General features: G+C 41.0%; 1 protein-coding gene across 1 annotated transcript; it reads right to left on the bottom strand.

Moving 5' to 3' along the window:
- Positions 1-6,922: 6,922 nt before the first annotated feature.
- LOC306932994 (uncharacterized protein) lies at positions 6,923-17,091 on the bottom strand (the record flags this gene model as incomplete). Its single annotated transcript, XM_079514964.1, has 4 exons — positions 16,988-17,091; positions 9,658-10,198; positions 8,019-8,759; positions 6,923-6,936 (listed from the first exon to the last, which is right to left on the bottom strand). The coding sequence occupies exons 2-4, from the start codon at positions 10,136-10,138 to the stop codon at positions 6,923-6,925; spliced, it is 1,236 nt and encodes a 411-aa protein (XP_079371090.1). The 5' UTR covers positions 10,139-10,198; positions 16,988-17,091.
- Between the last annotated feature and the right edge of the window lie 395 nt (positions 17,092-17,486).

The raw sequence follows: 17,486 nt of genomic DNA, 5'->3' as shown, positions 1-17,486 counted from the left end.
AAGTCTCCAGAACACCATACTAAAAGTCATAAGAAATCCTAGTTGCAGAAATATGTTAATTTGGCATCAATCCAAGATGTCCACCAATTGAGACTATTATAAGAAAAATTGCCAATATTAGAATAAATTCCTGGCCAAAAGGTAATTGTAACAGGATTTCTTTCACCACACATCATTTAATTCGCATCAATCCAAAATAGCCACCACTTTATTATAAAATGGCATTTGAATGATTTTAAGTGATTTATTTTGGGACAGAGTGGTTAATACAAAATGGGTTGCAGTTTGATTAGATACATTTAGAGCCCCCAGCTCATAGGAATTTGTGCAATGTTTTTTTCAGCATACCATGGTTGACGAACTATATTACAAATGTATTAGTCAGAGTCCTACAAGAATTCAAGCTGCCCATTGGGCCATGGCTCATTCGTCCATGACTGGTAACGTATGTGCCTGTGGAATGGGGAACCCGGGTTCGTCTCCCACCCCGGCCGTGGCTACATTGGTGCAGCGGTGTGTATGGGTAACCTCTACAAGTATGTTCCCGCAGGCGGCACAGACCTTAACCTAGTAGTCGGCAGCTCTGTCAGTCTCCCTGGGGTGGAGGTCCCCCAGTCAGTCGAGCCTAGCTCCTGGCTGGCGCGCGTGGACGCGCTTCCATGTGGGGCGGACAACTGTAGGCTATACGGTGCTGCGTTACTACTCGCCCATTGGGCCATGGCTCTTTAGTCGACTGGTATCGTGACTGGCTACAGAATCTTGTTGGTAACATGTTGAAGTTAAGTACTGCATGCAACATTCTGGTGTAGCACCCGTCTAGAGACTTCTGCAGGGTTGGCTTCAGGGTCCAGCATTCACTGCCATATAGAGGAACAGACTCCACCGTTGCATAGAAGAAGCTGAGTTTGATTTCACAGGGGAGGTTGGAGGGAGATCCATACACTGGCCATGCCGTTCAAGGACCTCCATGCAAGTGCCTCCCTCACTTTCAGATCTTGCTCCGTTCAGTTGACCCATGAGCCCAGAAACTTGAAGTCCTTGACTTCCTTCAGCACAGTGCCTCCTGTTGTCAGAGGTGGATGTTCCGGTGAGATGTTATAGGTGATAACCGCGTGTAGCAGCGTGATCTTGGAGATCGGCTGTTTTTGGTGCATACAGTTTTGCAGCATGACCTCGTAGATCGGCTGTTTTTTATGTCATTTGCATGTTTTTCGGACAACATCTGTAGGAGTACTGTTGGAAAAAAGGTGTGCTTGTTCCACGTTGTCGGAGAGCAGGCTGATGTTGTCCGCATAGTCTAGTCTGTGCGGACAACAACAGTCTGTCAGGACTACTTTGGTATGTCATCTCGACCTCCTTGGCGTTAGAGTAAAGCCAAGATCCTGCTCTCGTCCACTGATGGCCTTCCTGGGTGCATAATACAGGACTATGATGAAGAGGAAGGGGGCTAGGTTGTTTGTTCCCTTGCATTAACCTAGCCAGGATGTCAAACTCCTCGCTGTTGTCATCTGGGGTCACCAGCTTGGCCCTTGTTCCTGCATATGGTCGCCCGGAGTGGGCCTTAAGGATCTTCACCATTGTGCCTCTGTAGATCGAGTCAAATGTCTTCGAAGTCGATGAAACTGAGTATTATTAATATTATTACTATATTGTAACTATTCTTATTTAGTTTCAGTTTTGGAAAGTAATTCAAAGGTGAGTGGCAACTAAATTGTTTGGATTTCTGGAAAAATGATAACGATTATTAATCTAACATTATTAATCTAACATTAATCTAACATTAATGTTAGTTATAAATGTAATGCCCATTTGGCTTGTTAGCTTATAACGAACAAAGTGCTAAACAAAATTATGATCGTGTATAGGTCTACTGATGGCAGCGTGTTATGATAATAACAGCCTTCAGTTATATTGGTTCAAAATGGTTAAAATGCACAGTATTGTATCTGAATATCCTCAGCTCAAAATATATTTGGAAGTCAATTGAAATCTCAGACGAATGGAAATTGGGCCCGTCATAATTTGATAAGGGTAAATATTATATAGCCTAGTGCCTTTATCCATGGCGTTTTACATAGATTGTGCATTACATTCACCCATTCACACACACATTCATACACTGATGGTGGAGGAAACCATGCAAGGCACCAACCTGCAGAAGCAATTAGGGGTTCAGCGTCTTGCTCAAGGACACTTCGTCACTAACTCTGGGGGAGCCCAGGTTCGAACTGGGAACCTTGTGGTTCCCATCCGGCCACACTACCTCTGAGCCACTGCTGCTGAGCCACTAATTGGCAGACATCCTGCATGGATTGACGCCAATTAAACATATTTCCACAGCTAGGATTTCCTATGACTTTTAGTATGGTGTTCTGATGACTTCATAGAAATGGTCTGTGAAGAAGGAAATTATGACCTCTTGGTCAGGACTTTATATGGCATTTTTTCCTGATAATAGTCCCAGTTAGTGTCCATTTTGGATTTATGCCAATTTAACAAATTTCTACAACTACGACTTCTTGGGACTTTTAATATGTTGTTCTGGAGACTTCATAGAAATGGTCTGTGAAAAAAACTGTTTAAATTACTTATTGGTAAGGAATTTATTCCAATATTGGTAATTGGCCATGCATTTTCTGAGAATATCTTATTGGCGGACATCTTGGATTGATGCCAATTAAACATATTTCCGCAACTAGGATTTCTTGGGACTTTTAGTATGTTGTTCTGGAGACTTAATAGAAATGGTCGGTGAAGAAAGAAAATCTGTTACAATTAACTCTTGGTCAGGAATTTATTCCAAGATTGGCCATTTTTCTCATAATAGTCCCAGTTGGCGGCTATTTTGGATTGATGCCAATTTAACCTATTTCTGTAACTACGATTTCTTGGGACTTTTTATATGTTGTTCTGGAGACTTCATAGAAATGGTCTGTGAAAATAAATCTGTTTCAATTACTTATTGGTAAGGAATTTATTCCAAGATTGGTAATTGTCTATGCAGTTTCTGAGAATAGTCTTATTGGCGGACATCTTGGATTGATGCCAATTAAACATATTTCCCCAACTGGGATTTCTTGGGACTTTTAGTATGTTGTTCCGGAGACCTCATAGAAATGGTCTGTGAAAAAAAATCTTCTTTTACAATTACTTTAGCTTTTAGGTCCAAAATGAGCTAGAATGCCTGGACTATAATGAGGGGGAGTTAATACAGTCATGTATGAGGCTGTTTCTAACTCCCCTAATGCTGGGAGAGGGGGTGGGGGCTATAGTTGTTGAGTACTTAACAAACTTACTAAAACTAAAAGTACAAGTGGTTACCGATTATATTTAAATAACCAAAGTTTGGAACTTCCCTAATGAACATTCCACAGAAAGAGGCAATCACAGCTCATTTTAGGTGAGGTGCGGCGTGGGCTACACTACATAGATGTGTGTGGGGAGGACTTCATTGGCATGCAGACTAAATTGGGGAGAGTGGGGGTAAACATCTATTGGCTACTGCAAATATTATTTTCAGATATATTTCCATAGGTACAATTACAATGTTTTATTTCAACAATGCTGTGCATTTCATTTCCACAGGTAAAGTATGATGTAATACTGTGAATTTATCAGACAAGTATTTATCTTAATGAATTCACATACAAATGTATTAAAGCTGCTATAAGAAATATGTCAAAATCTTAATGACCTTTTTAAATTCAGACAGCCAGCAATGTGTATAACGCTCCCAAACAAAATGTAGTCTCTGTGACACATCTAGGGGCCGTAATCTGCATTCAAAGTTGTTCCTAGAAGCTTTGTCATTGGTAGAGAAAAAAAAACGGTCAAAATGACTAACCAATCAAGAAGCAGACAGGCAAATCGACCAATGACAAAGCTTCTAGGAAAAATCTCTGAATGCAGATTGCGGCCCCTAGATGTGTCACAGAGAATAAATCTTTTTTGGGAGTGTTCTACCCATTGCTTATAGCTGCTTTAATCGAACCAATGCATTGGAGAGAGAAAAATGTTTAAAACAAATTATTAACAACTTAGTCATTTCTATGTTATATTGATTGGACATAACAGCAACAGAGTTCAGTAAAACACTGATTCCAAAAGGGAGAACACAAAAAATAAGTCCTTATGGTCTTGTTTCCATTCAGGCCCAATGCAATCAATTGATAGACATGACATGAAGAATAACAAAAATCACACTTGTGTGAAGTGAGGGGTGCTCTTATCATCATACATCACATTCCATGCTCAGCCAATCAAATCATCACAAATGTCATTCAAGCCAATCACTTTTTATCCTCAATATGTACATCAGCCAATCAAATCATCGCTATAGGATGATGATCAGCCAATCAAATCATCGTGTTTGTGTACACACAGACACAGCTGGCCTTAGGGGAGGCTGGTGCCCCTCAACAACAATTCAATATCATCAATAACAACAACAAAAAATATCATTACAGGAAAGAAATCACTAATTATGTACAAAAAAACAATATATGTACAGAGTGGGGAACACGTTAGGAGGGGGGTGATCACCTGTTTAATTATTTCTTTCCCAGGTCCGTATATATACGTACACCGACGGTAGGGGACGCTATATCCCAGGTCCGTATATATACGTACACCGACGCTAGGGGACGCTATATCCCAGGTCCGTATATATACGTACCCCGGCGCTAGGGGACGCCATATCCCAGGTCCGTATATATACGTACACCGACGCTAGGGGACGCCATATCCCAGGTCCGTATATTTACGCCAACGTATACTCTGCCTATATAATGGTTGAGTCCCAGCGCTGCGTTTAACATTGGTCCGGTTCCTATGGCAAATAAACTATAGCCATCCTTGCTCTAGAAAGTGCCAATGTTTCCATCTAGACCACCGGATAATCAGCAAAGACCTCCGAACATTGCGCGTTTTATCCAAACCACAGAGAGCTCTGTAGATTTCGAGTTATTCAGCTTTTTAGTCAGCCTGTATAATGGAATGCGGGCGGGGGCACGGTTGCGCAACCCGGTCTAGGATAGCTAAAGAAGGAAAGGCCAAGCCAAGAAAAAATAGAAATCAGCGATCCGGTTTGATATCAATAATAAAGTTTATAAGACGGAGCATTCCGCCAGATGCGGAAGCTAGTTAGATTCCTTATGGCGGAGCGTTACGTCACAAGCAGTAAGTCTGTTGAAGTGAACGCGTATGGTGGCACTGGGAACTGGGGGTTGTGCTAACAGTTAGCCGCAATAAATGAGTTAAAGGAGAAGTGATCATTTCCTCTCCATTGGGCCTGCTGAAAGGTGGACTTTTGTTTGCCTGTTTTAAAAAATGTAAGTGATTTTTTTTAGGGAAGGGGTCAGGGCATTCCACGCCTGGGTGGCTGTGCTGTAGAAGGAGAATTTACGCATATTTGTTTTGAAAAATAGGAGCAGTATAATAATCCATAATATTGTCCTTGTCTATCGACCTCCCTACGAACATACAGCTGTTTACTTTGATCCTCCCAGTGAGCTCATTTATAGTGGAAACTTTCTTCTTTTTTTTATCCCATGCAATGGTGTCTTAGCAAGTTACCCGAGTAAAGCAAAGCAAAGCAAAGTTCTTTGTTTACCCAGGGTAAGTGGACTAAGCTCGCGATGCTTGTTTACAGCCACGCCCTGCTCATAGAACATTTCATGGTTGGGGTTCAATGCCTTGCTCAAGGGCACTTCAGCGGTGGTAATTTTAACGTGCCGGTCCGGGGATTCGAACTGGCGACCTTCCGGTATCAAGACCGCTCCGCAAACCGTTCGGCCACTGCTGCCAGTCATTTAAACTTTGGTCACACCGTTTAAAGTGGAGTGTAAGGGGTGTAAGGATATAGCAACTGTATAGAAATATCAATTTTAATTAAAATAAATCGTAAAAAGTATATTGAAATGTGAACAGCAAATAACGTATAGTATATTTTTGCAATGGAAATAATTGGTATGGAATCGTTGTGTAAATAATGTAAATAATCAATGTAATCAATACTAAATACTGCATTGTATTTAGCAATTTTAAGAAGAAAAAAGAAAAAGAAGGGTTTAATTACTTTTCCATTCCATATCTTGTCTGAATGTCTGTCTGTCAGAAACACCGCCGTATCTCCTCATCGCCTGCACCAATCGCTCCCACTTTTCACACAGGCATTGACCATAATAATATGGAGGTCTTAACTAAGCCCTTTTTCCAATTTAACAAATTATAAATTAATTTATTAGTGAATTAAAAATGCAAAAACGCACCCAGGGCGCAGTACCCCCCACGGCCACAGGGCGCAGTACCCCCCACGGCCACAAGGCGGCAAGTATTTCACAACGGGTAAGGGCTAGTAGCTACAATAGGCCTATCTCACAGCCCCCTTTCCACGCCCCCTTCCGGTAGATAGTGGTGTCATTTAACATTAGCATTTACAAGTTTTTTTCTCTGGAGAATCTAAGTACATTCCCTAATGTAAAAATGTGACAGACCAATATTATTATGAAGCAAACAAGATGGTAAATCAGCTCTAACAGATAGAACAAACCTTACCTTGAGAAAACAAAAGTTGTAGACTTCTTAAATTACCTCTGTTATCATGTAGTGTCTATGGAGTGACGTCACGCTATCACCACTAACGCGGAAAGGGGCCGTATTAAGGGGGCGGGGAAATTATTTGAGATAGGCTTATTGGTCGATCGATAAATGTGTGTATTCACTGTGTTCATGTCAAGGCGTGGGTTTGCCCATGTGTTGTTTAGTTTAGTTTTTTAGTTTAGTTTAGTTTATTTGTTCATCCTTCAGTTTCAGATACAATATTTAAAGACAATGAATGGAAGCTGTTACAAAAACAAAACAACAAATACAATGTCCATCTATTTGCCAGACTTATTTATATCCAGAAAAAACAATATTTCCCTTAAAAAACCTCCACTGTCCACACGTTTCACACATATTTAATATATTTGTTAAATAGTTACTGTATCGATTTCAAATCATTGAATTGAACGTCATAATGAACCAATATCATATCATCAACTATGTATTGTGATACGTATCTTATCGCTGTTCAAATGTATCGTTACACCCCTATTGGAAAGGTTTTTCTCCTGTGTGGACACGCTGGTGTGACTTCAGGTTATCTGACTGACTGAAACTCTTGTTACAATGTTTACATTGATAAGGTTTTTCTCCTGTGTGGATACTCTGGTGTGTCTTCAGGGTATATGACTGACTGAAACTCTTGTTACAATGTTTACATTGGAAAGGTTTTTCTCCAGTGTGGACACGCTGGTGTGCCTTCAGGTTATATGACTGTCTGAAACTTTTGTCACAATGTTTACATTCGAAAGGTTTTTCTCCAGTGTGGATATACTGGTGTGTCTTCAGGTGACCTGAGTGTTTGAAACTCTTATCACAATGTTTACATTGGAATGGTTTTTCTCCAGTGTGGACACGAAGGTGTGTTTTCAGAGAATATGATGAGGTACAACTCTTGTCACAAACTTTACATTGGAAAGGTTTTTCACCTGTGTGGATACGCTGGTGTGTTTTCAGAGAAGATGATAAGGCAAAGCTCTTGTCACAATGTTTACATTGGAATGGTTTTTCTCCTGTGTGGACACGAAGGTGTGTCTTCAGTTGACTTGACTGTCTGAAACTCTTGTCACAATGTTTACATTGATAAGGTTTTTCTCCAGTGTGGATATACTGGTGTGTCTTCAGTTGACCTGAGTGACTGAAACTCTTATCACAATGTTTACATTGGAATAGTTTTTCTCCAGTGTGGATACGCTGGTGTGACTTCAGTGTACCTGACTGTCTGAAACTCTTGTCACAATGTTTACATTGATAAGGTTTTTCTCCAGTGTGGATATACTGGTGTGTCTTCAGGTGACCTGAGTGACTAAAACTCTTGTCACAATGTTTACATTGATAAGGTTTTTCTCCAGTGTGGATATACTGGTGTGTCTTCAGGTTATGTGACTGTCTGAAACTCTTGTCACAATGTTTACATTGGAAAGGTTTTTCTCCAGTGTGGACACAAAGGTGTGTCTTCAGGGAACCTGACTCTCTGAAACTCTTGTCACAATGTTTACATTGGAAAGGGTTTTCTCCAGTGTGGACACGAAGGTGTGTCTTCAGGTCAACCAACGTACTGAAACTCTTGTTACAATCTTTACATTGGAATGGTTTTTCACCAGTGTGGACATGCTGGTGTGTCTTCAGGTGACCTGAGTGACTATAACGCTTGTCACAATGTTTACATTGATAAGGTTTTTCTCCAGTGTGGACACGAAGGTGTGTTTTCAGAGTGGATGATTTGGTAAAGCTCTTGTTACAATGTTTACATTGGAAAGGTTTTTCTCCCATGTGGACACGCTGGTGCTTCTTCAGGGAACCCGAGTAACTGAAACTCTTGTCACGCCATTCGTCATCATCGTCTTCACTTGTCTCCTCCAAACCATCACTGTATTCAGTGACTTCAGTGTCAGATTCAAGTTCAACTTCAACTTCAGAGCAGTGGGAAGATATGTCTTCTTCCTCTTCATCATCATCATTTTCATCGTCACCTTTCACTGCTAGTAATGTCAACGTTGACCCAACCGGTTCCTCTGGTCTTTGAAGTAGTTCCTCTTTAAGTTCCTCATGTTCTTCTTTAATGTGTGGAGGCTCTGGTTCCTCCTGGAGCAGACTGGGGCTCCTCTCCTGTTTAGAAGAAACCTCCGCTTTACACACAACCATGTGCAGGATGTCTAGGAGCAGAAACATAACATGATGGTCAACACTGGATTCCTAAAATGTACATCTATTTTTCTTCCATGTTCCATGTACAACAAGAGCTATTACCTACCAAGATAAGATTGACTAAACCGTTATTAACTACAGGTTACTACAGTTCTGAAAGTTTTAGCAAGATTTTAGCAAAATACTAAAAAAGTTACTTGAAGTCACATATTTAGTTACTTTAACACCAAAATGAATAATGATGTTACAGCAAATATTTCATTTGAATCATGAAATTCTGAAACAATTTAAAGCAGAGATAACGTGCATTTTAAAACTGTTTTTAATATTTAATATCATATTGTCTATGTCCCTCAAACTTATTTCTAATGGTTTGAGCCTCAATCACCACTCTGATATAACCAGAAACCGGGTACTTAACTGTGACTTAAACAATAAACTGGTGTTGCAAAATAAACCAAAAAATAACTCATATCAACTGAAAAACAAACAAAACACGCACGGTTGAAAAACTGTGTGGCTTCCCTGTGGCGTTTCCCAAATTCCCTCCTGCTGTGCACCTGTGACACCTACAAATAGGCTGTGCTGAGATTGGCTGAACCCACCTATGCCCAGGTTGTCATAGCAACTTCACAATAAGTTACCCACAGCATAAAATCATCAAATTGGCTGCAACTGATAGTGTTGGAGCTGCTTGACATTTCTCTTCTTTTAACTCTATAATTGTGGCTAGCTGTTAGCATAAACCCCAGTTCCCAGTGCCACCATACGCGTTCACTTTAAAAGACGGAGTTTAGTATTTACGGACATGGCAAAGAAAGAATTAAGAAAACTGTGATGATTTAGAAGACATTTGTAGAATCTGGTCTCAGGTCTTAATGGGTTAAAGAAAGGCATGAAACTTACTGAGGTGTGGGTGGTCTTCAGCTTCCTGTTTAATAGAAACATCTTCAGCTTCCTGTTTAATAGAAACATCTTCAGCTTCCTGTTTAATAGAAACATCTTCAGCTTCCTGTTTAATAGAAACATCTTCAGCTTCCCGTTTAATAGAAACGTCTTCAGCTTCCTGTTTAATAGAAACATCTTCAGCTTCCTGTTTAATAGAAACATCTTCAGCTTCCTGTTTAATAGAAACATCTTCAGCTTCCTGTTTAATAGAAACATCTTCAGCTTCCTGTTTAATATAAATGTCTTCAGCTTCCTGTTTAATAGAAACATCTTCAGCTTCCTGTTTAATAGAAACATCTTCAGCTTCCTGTTTAATAGAAACATCTTCAGCTTCCTGTTTAATAGAAACATCTTCAGCTTCCTGTTTAATAGAAACTTCTTCAGCTTCCTGTTTGGTTGAGTCAGGAGAGGGCATCTTCACCTGGGAGTGATGCATCATGGTTATTGCAGTTCTTATGAGTCTGGAGAGTTCATCTTCACCTGTAGTCTGGACTCCGGTCTGAAATCAAGTGAATAAGGAAGGACTTTAATAACTGGAGAGTTTTAGTTTTTTTGTATTGGCCTAAAATATTGCCTATATACTTAAATTAATATAATGAATCCACTTGCTGACCGGCTGTCGGAATTGAGCAACTTATTTGTGACTCTTTTTGATACAGAGACAGTCATGGTGGCAAGACTAACTGTTCAGGGGGTTGAGAAAACCTTTTATTTATGTTTTAATCCAAAATGACTCTTCACATACTAGACTCTAGTATGAAAGTAGGCCTGCTTAAAACATAACGTTGTGTAGTAACTACAACTGCAGATCATTTGCAGATGTAAATGTTTGCTTAGACAGGTAATGTATTCACTTCAAATTTAATTGTTCTACTTTCAAATGTTTTATTCTCCCTTCAAATTGAATTGTTCTACTTTCAAATGTTTTTTTTCTCTCTCTATATATATATACTGACTGAAAAACAATGCTGTATGAGTGAATGCGTGCGAACGCGGGTCCGCAACTGGTTCTGGCCCACATCAAGTGACCTTTTTGCACCTCAAAGACCCTTAAAACAAGGCTCCAGGCTTCCCAAAACAAGCTAGTCAGGCTACTTGGCCTCACTCCCAGAACCCACCTCACCCCTGCCCATTTTCATAGCCTGCCGCTGGACTGGCTTAGGTAGGTAGTATAGTTCCACACTCACTACAGAGGGCCACTATATTTCCACGCTCCTCACTCCAGAGGGCTACTATATTTCCACGCTCACTCCAGAGGGCCACTGTGTTTACATAATACACACTCACTCCAGAGGGCCACTGTGTTTCCACACTCACTCCAGATGGCCACTATATTTCCACACTCACCCCAGAGGACCACTATATTTCCACACTCACTCCAGAGGGCCACTGTGTTTCCACACTCACTCCAGAGGGCCACTATATTTCCACACTCACCCCAGAGGGCCACTATATTTCCATACTCACCCCAGAGGACCACTATATTTCCACACTCACTCCAGAGGGCCACTATATTTCCACACTCACCCCAGAGGGCCACTATATTTCCACACTCACTCCAGAGGGCCACTATATTTCCACACTCACTCCAGAGGGCCACTATATTTCCACACTCACACCAGAGGGCCACTATATTTCCACACTCACCCCAGAGGACCACTATATTTCCACACTCACTCCAGAGGGCCACTATATTTCCACACTCACTCCAGATGGCCACTATTATTTCTAAAATCACCCCAGAGGGCCACTATATTTCCACACTCACCCCAGAGGGCCACTATATTTCCACACTCACCCCAGAGGGCCACTACATTTCCACATTCACTCCAGCGGGCCAGACATATGGCATATTACTGTTGTAGCAAAAATAGCCGATCTACAAGCTCAAAACTGAGCTTGTAGATCAGCTATTTTTGCTATTATTGGAATTGAAATCCTGAGCTATATACAGCTTTTGTCCCCACACGTCACAATATGCAGGGGTTACAGCAAGAAAAAAACCCAAGACGGAAAATGATTTTCTTTTGGACGCTGCCATAATGGAGAAACTTCCAACTTCAGTGGTAAATTAAATCTGTGCTACTTTTAAGTCAGAATAACAGGGGGACATCGAATCGAGCACAACAGACTTATAATTGCGCACGGTGTTGCGTGCAGCACATAGCAGATATACAAGCTCACAGCGCGTAGCATTCGTGACACACTGCGAGCTTGCAGATCTGCTATTTACTGTCTGTGCAGCAGTGCGCACGAGTCACAACACCGGCACGCCAACACTTCGGTGTCACCGTGTCGGGTTACATTCAGCAGCGCGTGGTGCATTCTGAGCAGCTGATCGATATATTATTTGAGTGCGAATGGAAGCTTGGTAGTTTGGACTTTGGAGAGATCTCTTGACTAGTAGCAAGTATATGCTGCGTTTTGATGACTTAATGTCATTCACACCGTGGCCATGGCTTCATACACCCCCCACCCCTCTTATTAAATGTTTTTGCAGATTCACACTGATCTCATAAATGGCCAATATGAAGTCCTCAAGACGGAAATCCGTCCCCAGGACGGAGAACTTTAAATTAAGGGAGAAATTAGGTGAAATAGAGACACACAGGGACTACACATTTCACGCCCCCAAATGAGACAGCGTCCCCTCTTCCGTCAGAACGGTGTACTGCAGGCCAGCCCATAGAAGTCCATTGAAATTCAACTGTAGTTAGCCTACTTTTAAAATAATATGAAATAAACTGAAGACTATATTTATTTGAATAAAAATATCTTTCCAAATGTATGAAGTGTCTTTGTCAACATATATTGTTGTTTTCTCAATAGAGGATGTATTTCACATTTAATTTACCACTTGAACGAGTTACCCATAATGTTAACGGAGCAGAGGGGAGACGGCAGACAGAGAACCTGTCGCTTTTAAGGGACGTCACTGCCTTTACGAGGATACGAGCGCCTACGTTGAAGAGTGGAATACTCAATAATACATCCCGATCCCGCCTGACTTTGTTATTCATGTCTATATTTTTAACATTTTAATATGTTCTACCTAGGATAAGTTCTTATAATTGGCTCTAATGAGCAAAAATAATTGATAAAAAATAAACTCGGTAACCTAAATGTAGGAAGTAAGTCGACAGTAAAGAACCTAGGGGTTATTATCGATTCAGATCTGAATTTTAATGCGCACATTAATCAAGCTACCAAGACAGCTTTCTTTCATCTTTCGAAACATCGCACGTATAAGAGCATATTTATCTTTAGATGATGCTAAAACATTGGTCCATGCTTTTGTTTTTTCGCGTCTCGATTACTGTAATTCCCTCCTCTCGGGCCTGCCAAAGAAGTCAACAGACAGAATCCAACTTGTTCAAAATGCGGCTGCTAGGGTTTTAACCAAAACTAAGATGAGAGATCATATTACTCCAGTTTTACACTCACTACATTGGCTCCCGGTGGTTTTTAGGATTGATTTTAAAATTCTTTTACTTGTTTATAAATCCCTAAACGGTCTTGCACCCTCATACCTCCGCGAATGCCTACCCAGTTACGTTCCTAACCGCCCCCTCAGGTCCTCCACTGCTGGCCTGCTTGAAGTGCCTAACAAAATGTCTACAAAAAAATATGGTGAGGCAGCCTTCTGCTTCTATGGGCCTACAGCCTGGAATCGACTTCCATTTCAACTTAGACACGCACCCTCTGTAGACATTTTTAAAGCTCAACTCAAGACTCACCTTTTTACTCTTGCTTTTAATTGAGTTTTAGTTTTAGTTTTAGTTGAGTTCTCTATTCTGACCTTTTGCGGTGTGCTTTGTTTCTCGTCCATCTATGTTTTTATGCTTTTTTTTGTTGTTTGCTCTTTACCATTGTTTTATCCGTCTAACTGCTTGCCTGTGTTTTATTGCTATTTTTATGTACTGCCCTGTGAAGCACTTTGAGTTGCATTTATGTATGAAAGGTGCTATACAAATAAAGTTTATTATTATTACCGCGGAGCTCCGACGGTGTGTTTTACCGTTGTCAACTTGTTGTATAATTAACTTGGCTGAATACTTGCATGGGAAAATAACCCAGCTAATGGAGGAGTGGCATATCCTGACATTTACAACTACTAGTGAATTCTCCAGATGAGTATTAATAATTAGTCTTGCAAGATGCTGTTTAGATAATTCTCCACAAATACATAGCATATAAAACGAAACACAACAAATATATCTGGGTATTGAAAACCTCAAGGGATGCGACCGTGACGTATATACCGTGCGACCCCTTTAACTTTTGAATCTCTGATGGAGTATATTATAGTACATTGTGGGTTGTATATTTAGATGGCAGGTAGGCTATGTGACATTGAAAAGGACAAATCAAACATATGAGAAACTTTATTAGAACACAAAAAAATCGCTACAGCCTCAGTAATGGACCAGTGAAATTAGGGTATTTTATGATGCCTCTCATAGGGATTGCATTGACAGCTGCAGTACACCGTTGAAACGGGCCAGAAGTGGGGCCGCTGTCTCATTTGGGGGCGTGAAATTTGTAGTCCCCTTGTGTCTCTATGTCTGCCAAATATGACGTAAATGTAACCAACCAATCACATCAATTCAGTTATTAATGACATGATGTATGATGAATGATGTATAATTGTATGGCGACCATCGGGACAAACTTATTTAGTCGCCGAGAGGCTAAAGCGGGGGAAATGTTTACCTGTCAGACTCGCTGCTTGTAATGAAATCACTTCTCCAAGATCCATGTGTTTCAGCGTTTTGTTCATTTATTAAAGTTTGAAGACAATTCATTTATCAGCATAAAGTGCATAGTGCGACGTGCAAATGACCTATAGGTAGCATAGCGTTGTTTCGTTCATAAAGCGATGCGGTCAACAAAGTGGGACTTCTCCCCGTTCACCCCCTCTCCTTCCATTCATGAAACCCGCCGGTAAACAGATGACTTTACTACCTGAACCCCAACACCACGTGACCTAATAGTGAATGACGTGATCATTAAAACCATAGCAACCCGTCGAGCTGTCTATAGGCTACCTGTCACCAACAATAATGATAAGAGCACTTCACACGGGTGTGATTTTTTTTGCTATTTTTCAACTGGAATCCTGACTAGTAACAAATAAAGTAATCAAATGCCTTTAATTATAGGTTGTAAGTTAACGTTATAAATAGGGCCGAGACTTTAATGCGTTAATTACGATTAATTAACTACAGAAAAATTAACGCAATTAATCACACTCCTGTTTTCACACCGGAACGTTTCTCACAGGACGGGTTTCAGGGCAGGCAGTCGGACCGCTATAAACGGCGCACCAAACAGCCTCCAATCCATTGCGTGCGGTCAGTCAGACAGACAACAACACACCACCATTCTCAAAGGAATGAAGAAGCCGCTTATCGCCTTTGCCCCGTAAATGGGACATTTAGATTTATCGATAACAGCACGGTTGTGTGCAATAGTGGAGGGGAAGGTTCGATATATGGGGCTGCTACCTCCTTTATAGCTCTATGGCTGCTACACTAACGTTAGCTTCCATGCTAGCTGCTTCAACAACCTGGAAGCTTGAGCGATGCGCTGCAGTGCTTTGGCTTTCACCACATTAATGACAGCACGAAGCTGTCGTGATGCAAAACATACTGAGGCAGCAAGTGTGGATGTCGACACAAGTCCAGCCACACATGGAACCTCTCCTTCTGATATAGAGCTACATTATAGCGGAGTGACGTTCCATATGGGGCCAATGTTAGTGCGACTCAAGCTATGAGTTGAACCCACGTCCAAGTCCAACCCACACTCGACCAGACAAAACGGTTATGGCCTATAACTAAAATGTTGGTATTGATAAATCAACAGTGATGTTTTCTAATTGCCATGTTTCCACTGTTCTGGAATTGCTGCCCCAACCCTGTGGAATGCATTGATTCCACTATTTTGATTGATTTTATTCTATCATCTTAGTGCAGTATCAGTATCAATTAAAATAAATGAACAAACAGAACAGCAACTTAATTACCCTGTTAAGCCAGATATACCTGGCTCTTCTGTCCACTGGCTAGTGGCTGTCCCTCAGTTGATGACAACTCCACACATATTTTGCTGCCAAAAATGTGCATTTGGACTGTTCTCCAGTATCTCTCTCTCCCCGTACAACATTTAAATACCACACACCACCATACCTAGTGCAAAAGAGGGGAAGAACATCACCTCAAAACCTTCAACCCCTACCCTGTCTGCCCTCTGCAAGGACTCTGTTAAGGAGTGTGATTGACAGAGGGACAAAGGAATGCTTGTACCTATTATACTTGCACGCATGGACCTCGAATAGTGATGATTCAACCAATCAATGTATATATTCTAACGTTTAGCAGTGCAGTGAAATGTACTGTAATTCTGCAAACTGTTAATAAATATTTCAATCAATCAATCAAACCCTGAGCTGGAATCGAACCCTGATCTCCAACTCAGCAGAGCAGGCAGGCAACATTAAGCCACCCAGCCAAAAGAGCTATAGCTCCCTTTGGAGGAGCGAGTTACAATAGTATTACTGCTGCTATAGTATTAACTAAGAGTACTGCTTATTAGTATTAACTACTGCTTGTTTAGGATACACATACAAGTTACAATATTATTACTGCTGCTAGTATTAACGAATACGAGACATCTCACCCCGGTGAGTTGTCCTGACAACTCACCCCTAAACGTGAAGACATCTCACCCCGAAAGTGGCCAAAAGTGAAGACATCTCACCCCGGAAAGTGAAGACATCTCACCCCTAAAAAAGCAGGGGTGAGATGTCTTCACGTTTAGGGGTGAGTTGTCTGGACAACTCACCAAAAGTGGCTTTAGGGGTGAGTTGTCTTGTTACCGTATTAACTACTGCTTGTTTAGGATACACTTACAAGTTACAATATTATTACTGCTGCTAGTATTAACTACTGCTTGTTTAGGATACACTTACAAGTTACAATATTATTACTGCTGCTAGTATTAACTACTGCTTGTTTAGGATACACTTACAAGTTACAATATTATTACTGCTGCTAGTATTAACTACTGCTTGTTTAGGATACACTTACAAGTTACAATATTATTACTGCTGCTAGTATTAACTACTGCTTGTTTAGGCTAGGCCTACGTGTATTACAAACAAGCAGATATTAGAGAAATACGACGCGTGAATTGTATTGTTCCATGTTAAAACAACAAATGAGTCAATAATATAAACTATAAACGTAACGTAGTCAAAACAATTGGGTGAATCAGTTAATCTTACCTGCTGTGTTTCAGGGTTGAGCTGCTTAACGACGACGCTGTTTTCGAACGAAACCTTTTAGTTTTCTTTGTATATTAATTCAAGTGTCAACAAACACTCACACCAACGCTCATGGGGGTTGTGCACATGCGCAGTCTAGCGCTGCTGCTGCTGGAAGCGTGCACGGTGCACGTACCATAGACGGCCACTAGGGGGAGCCATGGTATAGTGGAACAGCTATAGTATACCATAGCTGGTAACCATTTGATGGATCAAATCTAACAGTTGAAATGAAATGAAATGAAATCTATATTTACCCAGGGTATCTGGGCTAAGCTCAAGAACTTGTTTCCAGCCAGGCCCTGCTCATAGAACACATTTCATCGTAGTGGTTGATGCCTTGTTCAAGGGCATTTCAGCGGTGGTAATTTTAACGTGTCGGACGGCTGATTCGAACTGGGAACCTTCCGGTATCTAGACCGCGCCGCTATCCGTTCGGCCACCGCTGCCACGCTGCCAG

Source organism: Electrona antarctica, assembly GCF_951216825.1.
Source record: "Electrona antarctica genome assembly, chromosome: 11".
Taxonomy (NCBI): Eukaryota; Metazoa; Chordata; class Actinopteri; order Myctophiformes; family Myctophidae; genus Electrona; species Electrona antarctica.
This window is presented reverse-complemented; position numbering and strand designations above follow the sequence as displayed.